The 13942-nt window shown below is 51.4% G+C and overlaps 1 protein-coding gene across 1 annotated transcript; it reads left to right on the top strand.

Annotated features, from left to right (window-relative positions):
* The first annotated feature begins 4021 nt into the window (after positions 1-4021).
* Positions 4022-12469, top strand: DUSP7 (dual specificity phosphatase 7). Its single transcript, XM_030502346.1, has 3 exons — positions 4022-4779; positions 7083-7511; positions 10038-12469. The coding sequence occupies exons 1-3, from the start codon at positions 4368-4370 to the stop codon at positions 10343-10345; spliced, it is 1149 nt and encodes a 382-aa protein (XP_030358206.1). The 5' UTR covers positions 4022-4367; the 3' UTR covers positions 10346-12469.
* The last annotated feature ends 1473 nt before the right edge of the window (positions 12470-13942 follow it).

Here is a 13942-nt window from a genome sequence, read left to right as displayed (position 1 = left end):
ATCAAGCTGCCAGGAAGGAGCATCCTCTCTTGGTACTGATGGATATTTGACCACAGGCACCTGAGACAGGTGAAGACAGCTGCTAGAAGGAGCTTAATAGCTTTATGGATTGTATCTGGGCCATGAATCATACCTGATGCTTGTTATTAGATGTTGCAAACAGCTGACTGAGCAATGTGAAGTTGAGTCCTAGGAAGGTTTGTCTGCTACAGCCCAGAGCTGTTGGGGGAAGGGCTGCTTTGACAGCTGAGACTGGAAGGAAAATCTTTTTGGGGTGCAATGTTGTTGAGAAAGTGCTTGTTAAAAAGGAAAACAAAAAGCGGACATGTTTTCCAGACGTTTGTTTTTGAGAAGAAAATGTGGTTTAACTTCCGACCAGGTTCTGATTGCAAATTCTTTTGCTTGACTCTTCAAATCCTTGGGAACCCTAGCCCCCACCTAAGCTGTACTTAGTACTATGAGTCTCCCCATGGTGTGACACCTTCTGCCCTTTACTCAGACTGTGGATGCTCCCTGGCTCAAAGTAGTGTCTGTGACATCCTTGGGAGCGATGCCACCGAGGGGCTAAGTCAAGACCTGGACTGAGTTTTGAGTAAACATCTGCTAAGGGTGCATTTACCTCGCGTTCTGCCATAACTCATGGGCTTTGTTTCTAAAATGCAAGACAAAGACCCAGGTGGAGAAGAGACATCAAAATACAGCCTGAGGGCTTGGCATTCAGAGGACCTGGGAAAAGAGTGGTGGTGGCAACAGAAATGAGGAACCTGAGATGGCAGCTGCATCGGCATCATGGGAGACTGGGATGGATGAGCACAGAAGCAACCTGCAGCCAAGCTCATACGATGTGTCATGGGGAAGTTGCTGGTCACCATGCTGGGCATCGAGTAGAAAGACTGTTGGAGGAGAGAGTGTTTCTACAGCAGAACAACAACCAGAAAGACGCACACAACCCTGTGCATTAGAAACCCGAGGCCAGCTGTGGTGGTACAGCACAGAAATGATGGCAGCCCATGTGTAGAGCAGTTATTGCTTTGTGCTGTCCTTGTCACAAGCACTTGGGACTCTGGAGTTGAGCTAAAGCTGCTCATTTCTGGACATGTGCTGATCTTCTGGCTGTCAGCAGAGCCACGTACATGGTGAGGCAAACACCTCCAAGACCCTTGAGCCTCTGCCAGCCCAGCTGTGCTGAAGGAGGTGCTGGCGCACAGCATCCTGGCCGCAGCCGGCACGCTGCCCATCTGCCGTGTTTCGGGAAACCTCGTGGGTGCGAGGTGCCTTCTCCTTGGAGGAGATCGAAGGGGATGTACGCGGCGCTCTGCAGAGCAGAGATTTCTTCTTTCACGGAAGAAATCCCCCTGGATGGCAGCCCCGGCTGCTGCAGGGAGGATGCGAAGGGGCCTGGTGAAGGGATGGTGGTGACTCGGTGCGGTTTTCGGCGGAGGTGCATTTTGGAGCGGCTGACTCCAGAGGGCAGCACGCCGACAGGCTCGCACCCACCGCTGCCTGCCCTGCCTGCGCCGCTGCCCGTGCCTGTGCCTGCAGGGCAGCTCGCCGGGCTGAACCGTGCTCCTGAGAGCCCAGAGATGCGAGGAGGATCTCCTCGGTGTCCCTCAGCTCCTGGCTGGGCAGGCAGATGCTGCCACACCAGTGCTCACTGACATTATTCTACTTTCACCCTCACCAGGGTGAAATCTGGTCTTGCCTCTGCAGGTGACGCGCCTGGAGCCAGTCCTGAAACTTATGTGGTTGCTAATGCGACCGCAAAACGGAGGTGAAACGTTTCATCCTGGTTTCAGAGCACCGCATGCCACGGTTACACCTGCCTCCGTCGCTGGGGTCCCCATGAGGTATCTGGGCACTCTTTCCAGTCCACCAAGGACTTTTGACCCAGAGCAAGTTCTTTGCAACCCACCTCTGTTCCCTGTGTGAATTGAAGGTGCTTTGATAAACATACTGAAAGGTCAGCTATTTTCACTGTGACTGTGGCTTGCATAAGAACCTCGACGTCCTCTGCTGCAAGAGCAGCGTTAGAAACTTCCTACTGCAACACTGAATCACAATAGCTTCCCACAGCAACCAGCAGTAAAAATAAACTGGGCAAGGGGAAGTGGACAGCTTCTGCTGTTCCGCTTTCTTGGGCACACTTGAGTCACAAAAAAAGCCATGTCGAACGCAGTGCTTGTTTTGCTGACGCTGATGAAATCCACAAACGGTTTGGAGCGTCCGAACACGGAGCCTTTTGCAATAGGATGCTCATCATGCTCATAGGGCTGTGTTGTGTCTGTATTTTCATGAGGATCCAGACTCACGAATTAGACTAAAAGGCAACAGGGACCCTACTGTATATGAGTACTGCTTTGGTACTAAAGACAGAGGCAAACGTCCTCTTTGGGGTATTCTATGTGTTGAGGGTATATAAAAGACCACTGGGGAGACAGCGGCTCTGTTATGGTTTCAGTAGTAGATCTTGGCTTTTTGGGAAAGCAGATCCTGACTGGATGAAAAGTATCTTGAAATACAATCTGATTTGTATTTTTTGCCTGAGACGTCATTTGGTCAGCACAGTTTTAAGCAGTATTACAACTAAGACTCTGTGTGTGTGTGTGCACGTGTTTGTTTGCATATTGGGGGGTGTTTTAAAGAACAATATCTTTCCTGTTACACAAGATACAGCCCAGGTCTTGAAACGCAGCCAGCTGGGAAAAAACCCTGTCGAGAGGGTCAGGCCAAGGTTTCCAGGCCAGGTTGGACAGAGCCTTGAGTGACACGGTCTAGTGTGAGGAGTCCCTGCCCATGGCAGGGGGTTGGAACTGGATGATCTTAAGGTCCTTTCCAACCCAAACCATTCTATGATTCTATCATTCTATGAGACCTAGTCAGCTCGCCGAGCCTGGGAATCTGCTGGTGAGGCAGACCCTGGCTCTTCCCTTTGTAACAGTATTTGCTGAGAAAGTTTATAGTGAGACACTAAAGAGAACAGAAGTTAGGGCAAAAAGAGAATGGCTTGTCTGTCCCAGAATGGGGGAGGGGGAGCTGTTCCCCCTCCTGCTCATGCCCACAGGTATTTGGAGAGCAAGAGCTTGTAGGACAGCCCAGGTGAGGAGGGACCACGGGGTGAAACCTCCTGCTTAGTGCCAGGTCAGGCCTGAGGTCAGGCCGGGTTACTCAGTGCTGTGCTGAGTCGGGTCTTGAAAACCAACAGGGAGGAAGATTGCACAACCTCTGAGCAACCCATCAATGTTTGACTGCCTGCATGGTGCAAATAGGCTGCAATAGAAGCAGTTCACACAAAACCACATTTTTAATGTCATCCTCCTCATTAAAAAGAGAAAGATCAAATCTATTTTGTAACAGGAACAGTTTGTGTGAGGCATGGAAAACTTCTGGAACCAGGGGACTGATTCACATAAAAAGGCATGTAAAAGATGGAAGGAAACCAGAAGGATGCCTCCAATTACATTCCTGCCTTGAAATTTCAGTATTGCAGCATAAAAGGTTTGTATTTTTAGTAGTGGATACCAATGGGGAAGATACTCTAAAAATAAACGAGGACGCACAGATAAAATCATCTATTTTGAAGCTCATTCTGAGAACGAAAGTGACTCCGGAGGCTTAATGAGTCTCAGTCAATTTTATTTTGGAACTGTGCGTTGCTGTCAAAGACCAAGAGGCAGAGCTGGGCATGACCCACTCAAAACCCACATAGGCTTCGCACCAGCAGCCCGTGGGCCGCGTCACTTCGCTCCCAGTCCTTTTTCTCGCACTTTTGGCTAAAAACAGGGTGAAGGCGGTGGGAGGCCCGGCCCGGCCCGGCCCAACGCCGCAGCGCCCGCGCCCGCGGCACCCCGCGCACCTTCCCGCGCTCTGCCCCCGCTACTGGCGCGGCGCGGGCCCCGCCCCCTGCCCATATTGGGCTAACCCGCTTTCCCCCGCCGCGCCTCATTGGCGCTGGGGGCGTGGCGGGAGGCGGTGACGCGGTGGGAGGTGTCGCCTCCGCTGGGGGCCGCGCCGCCCGGTGCGTGTGCGCGGTGCTGCGCTGAGGCGCGGCGGGCGGGGCGTGCTGCCGCTCGGCCGGCCCCGCTGCCCGCCCCGCCTCCCGAGGCATGACACGCCGAGCCGCCGGCGAAGCCCCGCTTTAATTGAGGCCGCCGGGATGGGGCGCACCGCGTAAGGCAGAGCGGGGGCCGTCGCGCTCCGGGCCGCAGGCAGCGCGCACCCACGGCCGTACGGAGCGGCGCCGCGTCCGGCACAGCGCTAAGCCCACCCCGGGCCGGAGCGGGGGGGAAGCAGTGGAGCCGGGGTCGCGTCCGGCCGCCGCGTGGGTGGCCGGTGGGGCCGGGGGCTGGCGGCCGCCGCTGCCGAGCCCCATGAAAACGCAGGTCTGGGGGAGCTCCCCGCGGGCGCCCATGGCTGCGGCGATGCCGTGCAAGAGCGCGGAGTGGCTGCAGGAGGAGCTGGAATCGGGCGGCGGCCGCTCGCTGCTGCTGCTCGACTGCCGCCCCCACGAGCTCTTCGAGAGCTCGCACATCGAGACGGCCATCAACCTGGCCATCCCCGGGCTCATGCTCCGCCGCCTCAAGAAGGGCAACCTGCCCATCCGCTCCATCATCCCCAACCACGAGGACAAGGAGCGCTTCGTCAAGCGCTGCAAGGCCGATACCGTGCTGCTCTACGACGAGGCCACCGCCGACTGGCAGGACGGCGGCGCCGCCACCTCCGTCCTGGGGCTCCTGCTCCAGAAGCTGCGCGATGACGGCTGTAAAGCTTATTACCTGAAAGGTGAGGTGCCCCCAGCCCTTCCTACAGCCCTTGTCCGACCGTCCCCGTCATCCCCCCCGCAGCTCCCGGACGGCCCCTGCATCGCTGTCCCTTGCCCGGCCGGAGGTGGCTGGGTTGTTTTGCTTCCTCAGCCTGGTTTATTTTGATTTTTAGATACATATTCCGCACACACACACGCTGCATCCCGCTTTAATCCCCCGCACAAAATGGTCGCAGGCTGGAGGCGGCCAGGAGCTCCCCGCTCCTGCCTGCCTCCCCTCCCCGGCAGCGGCAGCAGGGAGCCCCCAGCCCCACCGCTGGGGCGGCCCCTCTGCTCCCCTGTCCTGAGCCGACCCCGGCCGGGCGCCCCCCGCCTCCGGTCCCGGAGGGGCCTTTCGGGGGCTCCCGGCGCCAGGCTCCCCTCCGGAAGCGATGGTCAGATTATTTTTTGGGGTGGGGAGGGGGCCCTCCCTGTTTTTATTCTGTGTTAACCCCCGTCTCCGGAGAGAGAGCGCTTGGGGTTTTCTCCCCCTTTCGCTGGCAATGCCGGCGGGGCTGGGAGGGGGCAGCCCGGCTGCTCCCCCGGGGCGGGCGATGGAGGAGCGGGGAGCCCAGCCCCGCAGCCCGCACATCCCCTTTCGAGAGGGCGTTTTGTTTTTCTTAATGTTTTTATATATATACACATATATATATTTTTATATATATATAGAGAGAGAGAGAGAGAGAGAGAGAGAGAGAGAGAGAGAGGGGTTTTTTTGGTCATTTGGAAAGCTCCCAGCAGGCCCCCGCCGCGGGCCGAGCAGAGCCCACAGCTGGGCTGCCGGGACCCTTCCCATCCTCCCAGTGCGGTCGCTGGGTGGCGGGTTTGAGGCAGAAATAACAGGAGAGTGGAGGCGTGTGTGTGTGTGTGGGGAGAGTGGTGAAGAAAGTTGCCACTTGCAGCTCTTTAAAAAACATTGCTGCTTCTTTATAGCCCCCTTTTGGGTAGCCGGGGGAGCCCCTGCGGTGACAGGGACACAGGCAGGAATTTGGGGACCAGCCTTCAGGGCTGTGCTGACAGCACAAGTCTCCTTCAAAGGTGACATGGGGGGATGCACATACACAAGCCAGCATGGGGGTTGATCCCATTCCCCCTCCCCATCCCTCTACTCCTTGCCTGTGCCAGTGGGTGAATCCTCATCCCATCCTGATTTGGGGTTTCCCAATGGGCTCTGTGGCTCCTTTGCTTTGTTTTCCCATTTCTCTCCCCAGTTGTCCTCATCCCTGGGAGGAAGGAGCAGCTTTGAAGTTACTCCTAAGCTCTCCCCGTGGGCAGGGGAGGAGCTGAGCCCCTTTCTCTGCCTTTTTCCGGGAGCCTCGGTGGGAAATGTTTCCAATTAAAATTCCAAAATGGCTCCTCGGCGCTGTCTGGCAGTGCGGGGGGAGGAGGAGGATGAGGACGAGCCTTTTTCATGAATGGATGTGGCAGGAGCTGTCTATCCTGCTCAGTGACCCGCCACAACCGCTGAACCCACTAACAAAGTTTCCAGGAGGCCTTTCTAATTAAACCATTTGTCAGTGTCAGATACCGATGGCTGAGCCCTGCTTTAATATTGCCTGGAAAGGAGGTAGATCCGTGGGGTTTTTGCTTCCCTGCCTCTGCCTTCCTTCCCAAGCTGTTGAGCTGAGAAGCTGGAGAAAAGAGCTTGGGAACAGACCTGATAAGTCCCATTCTTCCTCAAGCCTGCTGTGGTTTGGGTGAGGAGCCAACCTGTGACACTGCTCTGTCACAAAACGTGTTAGTAGTGTGAGGATCACTCTTTGGCAAAACTTATGGCCTTTATTCCTGCTTGAAGGAGAATGATTCTATTGGGTTTTAGTGCCTGGGCAGGGTATGTGGTGGTGGTTCTTACTTTACCTTTTGAGATGCAGATATTTTTATGTTTTTCTGACTAGTTGGCGTAATAGCTTTTGCCTAAACTGCCCCAGACCCATGTTGCTGAGAAATTGAACAAGGCGAGATTGTCTCTTGCCATTGATTTTATTTTTGGATGTTTGTTTCTTTTGTGATTGAGATTTGGACCTTATCACAAACAATATCAAACTTCCTAAGAAACTGCCTTTGTTTTCCTGGGACCTGTTTGCTCAGTAGCAGTCTGCCCAGGGAGGATGAGGGAACAGGTAGATGCCTTTCCCAGTGTGAAGTTGAGGGTGTACCAACTTTTTTGCTGGCAAAGACTTGCTAAGTAACGTGTATATATGTCCAGGTAGAAGGATTTCCTATTCTCAACAATAAAACATCTTTTTCTCTCTGCCTCTCCCCTCTCTCCTTTCCCCCTTCCCAGGTGGCTTTAACAAGTTTCAGACTGAGTATTCGGAGCACTGTGAGACAAACCTTGACAGCTCCTCACCCAGCAACTCTCCCCCAGCGTCTGTCCTTGGCCTGGGAGGGCTGCGGATAAGCTCCGACTGCTCAGATGGCGAATCCGACAGGGAACCCAGCAGTGCCACGGAGTCGGATGGGAGCCCCATCCCTAACAATCAGCCTGCCTTTCCGGTCCAGATCCTACCTTACCTGTACCTGGGCTGTGCCAAAGATTCGACCAACTTGGACGTCCTGGGCAAATACGGCATTAAGTACATCCTGAATGTCACTCCCAACCTGCCAAACATGTTTGAGCATGATGGAGAGTTCAAGTACAAGCAGATCCCCATCTCAGATCACTGGAGCCAGAACCTCTCGCAGTTCTTTCCCGAGGCCATTGCTTTCATTGGTAGGTAGTTGGCAGAACATCTCTTTTTGTACTCACTGCTTGGGAATGTGGCAAGCTGCTTCCCAGGGCTGCTGCTCGTCTCTGGCCTCACCTCTCTGTGGCATAGCATCAGCTCATGCTGCCGAGGTGACACTTCTGGTGTGTGTCACCTGGCTGGGTTCAGGGAGGCCTCCCCTTCCAAAATTCAGCCCTATTATAGCACCTCAGGCAGGTTACTTGCAGGTGGTGGGCCAGCCCCGCTGTCTCTTGCCCTCATATGGTATTTTCACTTGTGTGGAATGGCTGAAATGAGGCGGTGGGAGCTCCTTTGCCTGCTTGCTTAGAGGAATGAGTGATGAGGGGATTTGCATTAACATGACTGGTGCCAGCAATTCCGTAGCCCCAAGTGTGGTTAAAATCTGGGATGGGGAAAGGATGTTCTTTTCCCGAGGGGATTTGCTAGTCTAGTTGCAATCCTGCTGTAAGTCTCCCTAGCATAACTAACTCCTTGTATGGATGCTTCTCCTAAGGTAAGTGTCAACACAACGAGTTAGTGATTATAATTGCAGAGCTCAGCTGGAAAAACCGCTGTGCAGACAGCCCCTGAGAGGGCTTTTGCTGGTCTTGAGGAGGGCTGCAGGGGGGCAGATCTCTCCTCCCAGGCTAGCATTGACTTTAAAAATTGCTGCTTATTCTGTGAGAAGTGTCTGTTGGGCTGAATAGGGATGTACGCTTCCAGCATGACCTATGCTGTCTGCTGATGATGGTCATTAGCCTAATCAGTTCTGATTTATGGGGGGTGAATGGCACAGGTAGTCACCATTAGTTAGTAGGTAGTAACCATCAGTAGTTAACCACCATTAAAAGCCCTGTGGCTCAATATCTGATTAAAGACATTGGTACTGGTAAAGGAGGGGGGACCTTTACCTTCAGGCTGAAATCTATGCAGCCTGTTTCGATGCTGCTTCGTTGTCCCTGCTATGGACCCCGTTGTGTGCTCTCACTTGCTGTGCTGTAAGGCCTGAAATGGGGCAGAAGAGTGGCAGGTCCTTGGCTGCTCTTCAGCCATCCTAAACCCTGGTATCCATGTGCTCTCCTTTGCCTCCAGCTTCTGTCCTCCAGTAACACGATCGTGGTCAGAAGCAGCTTCAGTGTGGCAGTAGGGACCCATCTGATGCCCTGTCTGCGCTTCCCTCATGGATCATGGTCAGGGGTGAGGTGCTCGCATGTGGCATTCGGGATCTGTCGGCTCCAGTCAGTCGATGTCTCTGTGAGCACTGTGCTTGTGCTTTCCAGTTAATGACAGGAAATGGAGGATTACCTCACTCTAAAGCCAAACACCAAGAAATGTGGCGCAGGTCAGATGAAAAGCAAAAATGTCTCAGAAAAATGTTCAGTGGGGAGAGACTGGGGGGAGGGCTGAGTACACTGGGGGGCGATTGCCCACTGTACTGGAAATTCGTGCCTGGTTTTGGAGGCTGGGGCAGAAAACCTGTTGTGGCTTTGGTCTGGATTTTGTTTTGCCTGCATCTTCTTTGCCCTTCCGTGTGCTTGTGATGCCAGTGTTTCTTACCTCCGTCTTTGCCTGAGGATCCTCTTTCTCCTGCCACCTTCTCCCTCCCCGACAAGCTCTCAGTCAAATAACTGACTTCAAATAGGGCTGCCCAGAAGTAAGCAGTGCTGGGTACTTGCGTGCATTCAGTGCTCTCAGCGGCGTGTCCCTCTTTCAGCACTAAGATGTCGATTCATAAAGGGATCACGCTGTTCCGGCTGTGCGAGAGACAATGAGTGTGTGTGTGCTTTTCAATCGGTGGCAAGGGAGGGGAAATCTCGTCGCTGTTCTCTCGCCATTTTTTGGTCCAGCTTGCATTCCTGCTCCCTGCTACCATTCATCCTGAGAGGCTCTTCCAGCACAAGCGTTTGTTTGTAGTGAAGTGCATTTCTGTCGATCCTAAAGAACAATTTCACAATAAGGGAAGTTCCTGCACTTCAGACTCTGCTTAAATTGCCTTCGACTACATTCATGTAACTTTCTAGTGGAAGGAGGACAAGAACAGCAGAAGAGAATAGCTTGTGTAATGCTGGGCTGCAGCCCCGCACTGAGTGCCCAGTGTTCCCCAGTTAGTTGGTGTTGAGGTGGGTGTGCTGTGCCTGGCCACCAGCATCTCCCTGGAGCTGTTGTCTCCAGCTCCACCTGTCTTCTGTGGGTTTCTCCATTTCTCTGTTTGAATAGAGGGTACTGATGCTCCTGAGGCAAGGGATGTGTTGCTAGGCTTGATTAATAACAGCTCAAGCACATGAGATGGTTGGCCTTGCTGTGCGGAACAGGGATGTGCATCTTCACCATGCAGTGGGAACATCTCAGGAGCCCTCTGGGGAGAGATGTGGGTGTCAAAGGGACACGAGGTGGTGTCACTAGGAGCAGGGGATCCAGTTCTGGCAGTGATCCTGGCCCTGGGAGCTTGCAGCTGCCACCTGGCCCCGCTCCAAAGCCATGCATTCTTGGTTCAGAATAATAGACTCCCCCTTCCCCTTGTCTTGTTTCAGATGAGGCCCGTTCCAAGAAGTGTGGGATCCTTGTTCACTGCCTCGCTGGCATCAGCCGGTCCGTAACAGTCACTGTCGCCTACTTGATGCAAAAACTCAACTTGTCCCTGAACGATGCCTATGACTTTGTGAAAAGGAAAAAATCCAACATTTCCCCAAACTTTAACTTCATGGGCCAGCTCCTGGACTTTGAGAGGACTCTGGGACTCAACAGCCCTTGTGACAACCGCTCGCCCAGCGAACAGCTCTACTTCACCACCCCTACCAACCACAACCTGTTTCAGCTGAACACTCTGGAGTCCACATGAAGGGGATGCTGCTGGTCGGGAACTCGAGCATCGAATCGCTTCTCTTGAGCATTTCAACTCTTACACAAGTATCTGTCTTGCCAGGCAGCTCTGAAACGACTAGCTTCTCTGGGCAGAGGTGCCTGATCGCTGCTTTAAGAAGGCTAATGCCGTTCATTAGTATCCTGATCAAAGTGGTTTGAAGAGGTAGTCTTTTTACAGGGGGTTATTTAATATGGGCGATGTTACAGCGTTTTGAACGCGGCTGTCACCGGCAATAACCGCTTTCCTGGGTGCATTGGGACTGTCAGAACACGCACACGTGCGAAGAGCTACCAGGGGTTAGCTTGCTGTGGAAAGTGAGGAGATTTATGCACTTGGAAACCTTGAACAAAAGGTGTTGGGCCAAGACTGTTTTAAAACCCAAGTTTACTTTTTTTTTTCTTTTTTGATTTTAAAAAAAGAAAAGGTAGATCTTACTCGAGCTTTGGGTTCAAACTCTTTTTAAATATGTAAGTTCCTGACTGTTTGTACAGACGAGGTTGCAAAACCAGTATTTTATTCTGTTTCTTGTTTGATCATTTATTATTTTTTTTTAATCAAATGTTTATATTGACCAAATGCATTTTGCACACTTTGTGAAGCCTTGGTATGTCCTGGCATATTACTGGGTACTCCAGAGAGAGATACATGCTGCTGCTGTTGTTGTTAGCATCTGGTAGGAAGCTTTGTTATGTGTGAAGGCCAGTTGGGCTTAAATGCAACCCCTTCACCACTCCTGCACTCACAATCACAAACTCTGCACTGATTCAGCCAAGGTGACTAAGCCGCAAGCTTTTTTTTAATGCCACCCCTGCCAAAAACACTGTTCGCTATTGCCAGAGGTAAAACTCTTGTAGCCTCCAGAGTTGGTAGAAGCATGTCTGAGCCCAGCTTCATTCTCTGCTGCCTGTTGACTGACTTAACGTCATCCAGCTGGCCCGAAACCATTCCAGCTTCCCGAGTACAGAAGGTAGTTGTGATGCTGGCGTTTCTCGTGCACACTCGATCCTTTCCCACGTGTGCAGGGCAGAGGGGGGAACACAGCAAGCGCCTGGAGCAGAGCAAGGATTGTGTAGCAGGACGGGACTGAATCGTCACGCATGGAGCGTGTGAGGGGAGTGAAGAGATGTGGAAATGATGAGGAGAGCATTGTAACAGAATTTTTTTATATATATATATGAATATATATATTAACTGGCAAATTCTGAGATGATTAGAGCTTTCAACAGAGGTTCTGATTTTTTTTTTTTTTTTTTTTTCCTTCCTCTTTCGAATAACTTTATGCTGTGCCTTCTATTCTGAGAAGACTTGTTTATATTTCTGGCTAGTGTTTGGCAAACACCTTATACCAAGCTGGGAGGGGAGGAAGTGGTGATAATTTCTGGGAGGAGGGCAGAACGGATTTGGAGATTTCTTTATTGGCTGCAATGTAGTCCCTCCTTTCTCCCCCCTCCCTGTCCACTTTAACTCTCATGTAACTGAAAAGAAAAAAAAAAGCCACGGATTTTTTCTAAATATCCAGTTTTTTGTACTTTTTTCAAGAAAAAGAAAAAAATAATAAAAAAAATTCCATCTGGAGGAATGTTTGACACTGTCACATCCTGAAACCGGTCTTTTTTTGTTAAAGATGTTACCAGAATGTTGGAATGAGCTTCTCTTTCTTGTTTTCTGGTTGTTTTTTGTTTGTTTGTTCGTTGAGTTTTGTTTGCAACAATGTTGGGATCGTGGGTCATTGGAAGGGAGAATGGGCGTAAGTACGGTTGTGAGTGAGAAAACGGAGAATATCCTAATTGCATCTTACCTCATGGAGGAATTTATTTTTTCAGGGATTTTTGGACAGTGCATCTGTATTGCATTACAGCTAAGCTGGTTTGTAAAGGCTTCCTGTGCTCTTAGTGGTCTTTCTTCTTTAAAGAAAAAAGGAAAAAAAAAAAGAAAAAAAAAAAAAAATGCATCTTCTGATTAGTCCAAGTGAGAGCTTGTTAGTGAGGAATGGTTCTGCTTTCTGAGTTATGAAGGAAAATTAGTGACCCTATATATACTGATCCAATATTGGGACTTTGTTTATATTGCAAATAAATATTATTTTTTCTTTAAAACTGATGTTTGTGTCAGATGCTTGTCTAGCCTCTGCCCTTATAAGGGCACGCTGCTCTTACCCGTTGTTTTTATGGTCGATTAGTATTCTTCTGTGACCATGAAGAGCATTTGCTGGGCAGTGTTCAAGTGGGGTGTTTGGTTTCATGCACAGCTTAATTTTTAAGACCTGTGGTAAAACGGAGAGGGGGAGGTGGAAGGGCGAGGAGAGGGATAAGGGGGTATTGGATAAACCAGAGAACAAAGAGCAGCTTGAGAATGGGACCGGCTTTCATCCCAGCCAGTCCTCCGCACCAAAAATAAATAGATAAACTAAATACACTTTTGTTTGCTGTTTAAGCGTGGCCTACAAAGGCACGGAAAGGCCTTGCCCACAACTGTTGTGATAGCAGACTTTATTTCACTAGGAAAGCAAGGAGTCTTGGCCTTGTGGGCAGCCACTTGATGACTTCTGGGTCTCCCAGGGAGAACGGGAGCCCCCTCCTGCATCCTTGGGTGGGGGGCCAAGCCTCAGGCCATGAGTGCAAGTGGTTTGTGGGAAACCTGGAGGGGCTGATGAGGATGCTTTAGGGTGAAATGTGGCTCTGAGTGCAGCCCAGCTAACGGAGCTGTGGCTCCTCATGCTTCTGCTTGTAGCTGTGCAGGAACTGTTTTCTCCCTCCTCCCAGTATTCCTTGTTTTAACCCAAATGGCAAGAAATGAAATGACTGTCTATTCAATTGTTTAGTTCCTCAGGGTGTGCCATCTTGTTCTTCTAACCCTAGGGCCTGAGTACCAAAGATAGCTAGTTTTATTCCTGGAGGAGCTCAGGCTGGCAGGAGCAGAGTCCATTGCAGAGCAGGGGAGGTAGTCAGGGGCTGAAGCAGGAGCCAAGGGAGCGTGTGTGTTTGTTTACTCCTTGACTGCATGATGGGAATCTATATATTGATTTAGAGGCCTGTTTGTAGCTCAACAAATGAAAATCTACCACGTATGCAGGGAGAAGAAGACCTATAGGTTTTCCCCTGTAATTACATGGTAGAGTACCTCTTGAGGAAGATGTGAAACCATGCTGGAGGCTGGCTGTGCACTGAAGGAGCGTCGAACAGCTTGTCAGGTGTATGGCTATATTTGTTTCCATCTAATTTCCTCATATGATTTTCTGCTAATTCTGATTCTGTGGAATGGGATATTAGCAGTTAGCATTAGATCTGTAAGCACATTGCACGGTAGCTGTGTTGTGGCTGGCTGGAACAGCACTGCTGCTGCTTGTGATGGCCTCAGTGGAAGAACTGGTGTACAGGCAGCTCTTCATCAGGCAGGTCCCTAGGGGTACCTCGTCCTGGGAGGTGCAAGTCTGTTGTAAGTAAGTGTCCCACCACTGCTGCACTTGAAAGCCCTGTTGCCAGAGGAAGGAGATGGCTTGTCTGAAACCCATCCTGCCACCTGCAAAAGCTCTTTCCTCCAGGACCCAAAGGAGTCTTTTCCAAGCTTCCTGGC

This window comes from Strigops habroptila, chromosome 11 (genome assembly GCF_004027225.2).
Source record: "Strigops habroptila isolate Jane chromosome 11, bStrHab1.2.pri, whole genome shotgun sequence".
NCBI lineage: Eukaryota > Metazoa > Chordata > Aves > Psittaciformes > Psittacidae > Strigops > Strigops habroptila.
Note: the sequence above shows the minus strand (reverse complement) of the source record. Positions and strands in the feature narration are given on the sequence as shown.

What these genes read in the sequence shown, in the direction of transcription:
- DUSP7 (XM_030502346.1), top strand. Translation starts at nt 4,368, where the DNA reads ATGAAAACGCAGGTCTGGGGGAGCTCCCCGCGGGCGCCCATGGCTGCG. An exon ending in TAAAGCTTATTACCTGAAAG is followed by an intron (nt 4,780 to 7,082) that starts GTGAGGTGCCCC and finishes CCCCCTTCCCAG; the next exon opens with GTGGCTTTAACAAGTTTCAG. An exon ending in CGAGGCCATTGCTTTCATTG is followed by an intron (nt 7,512 to 10,037) that starts GTAGGTAGTTGG and finishes GTCTTGTTTCAG; the next exon opens with ATGAGGCCCGTTCCAAGAAG.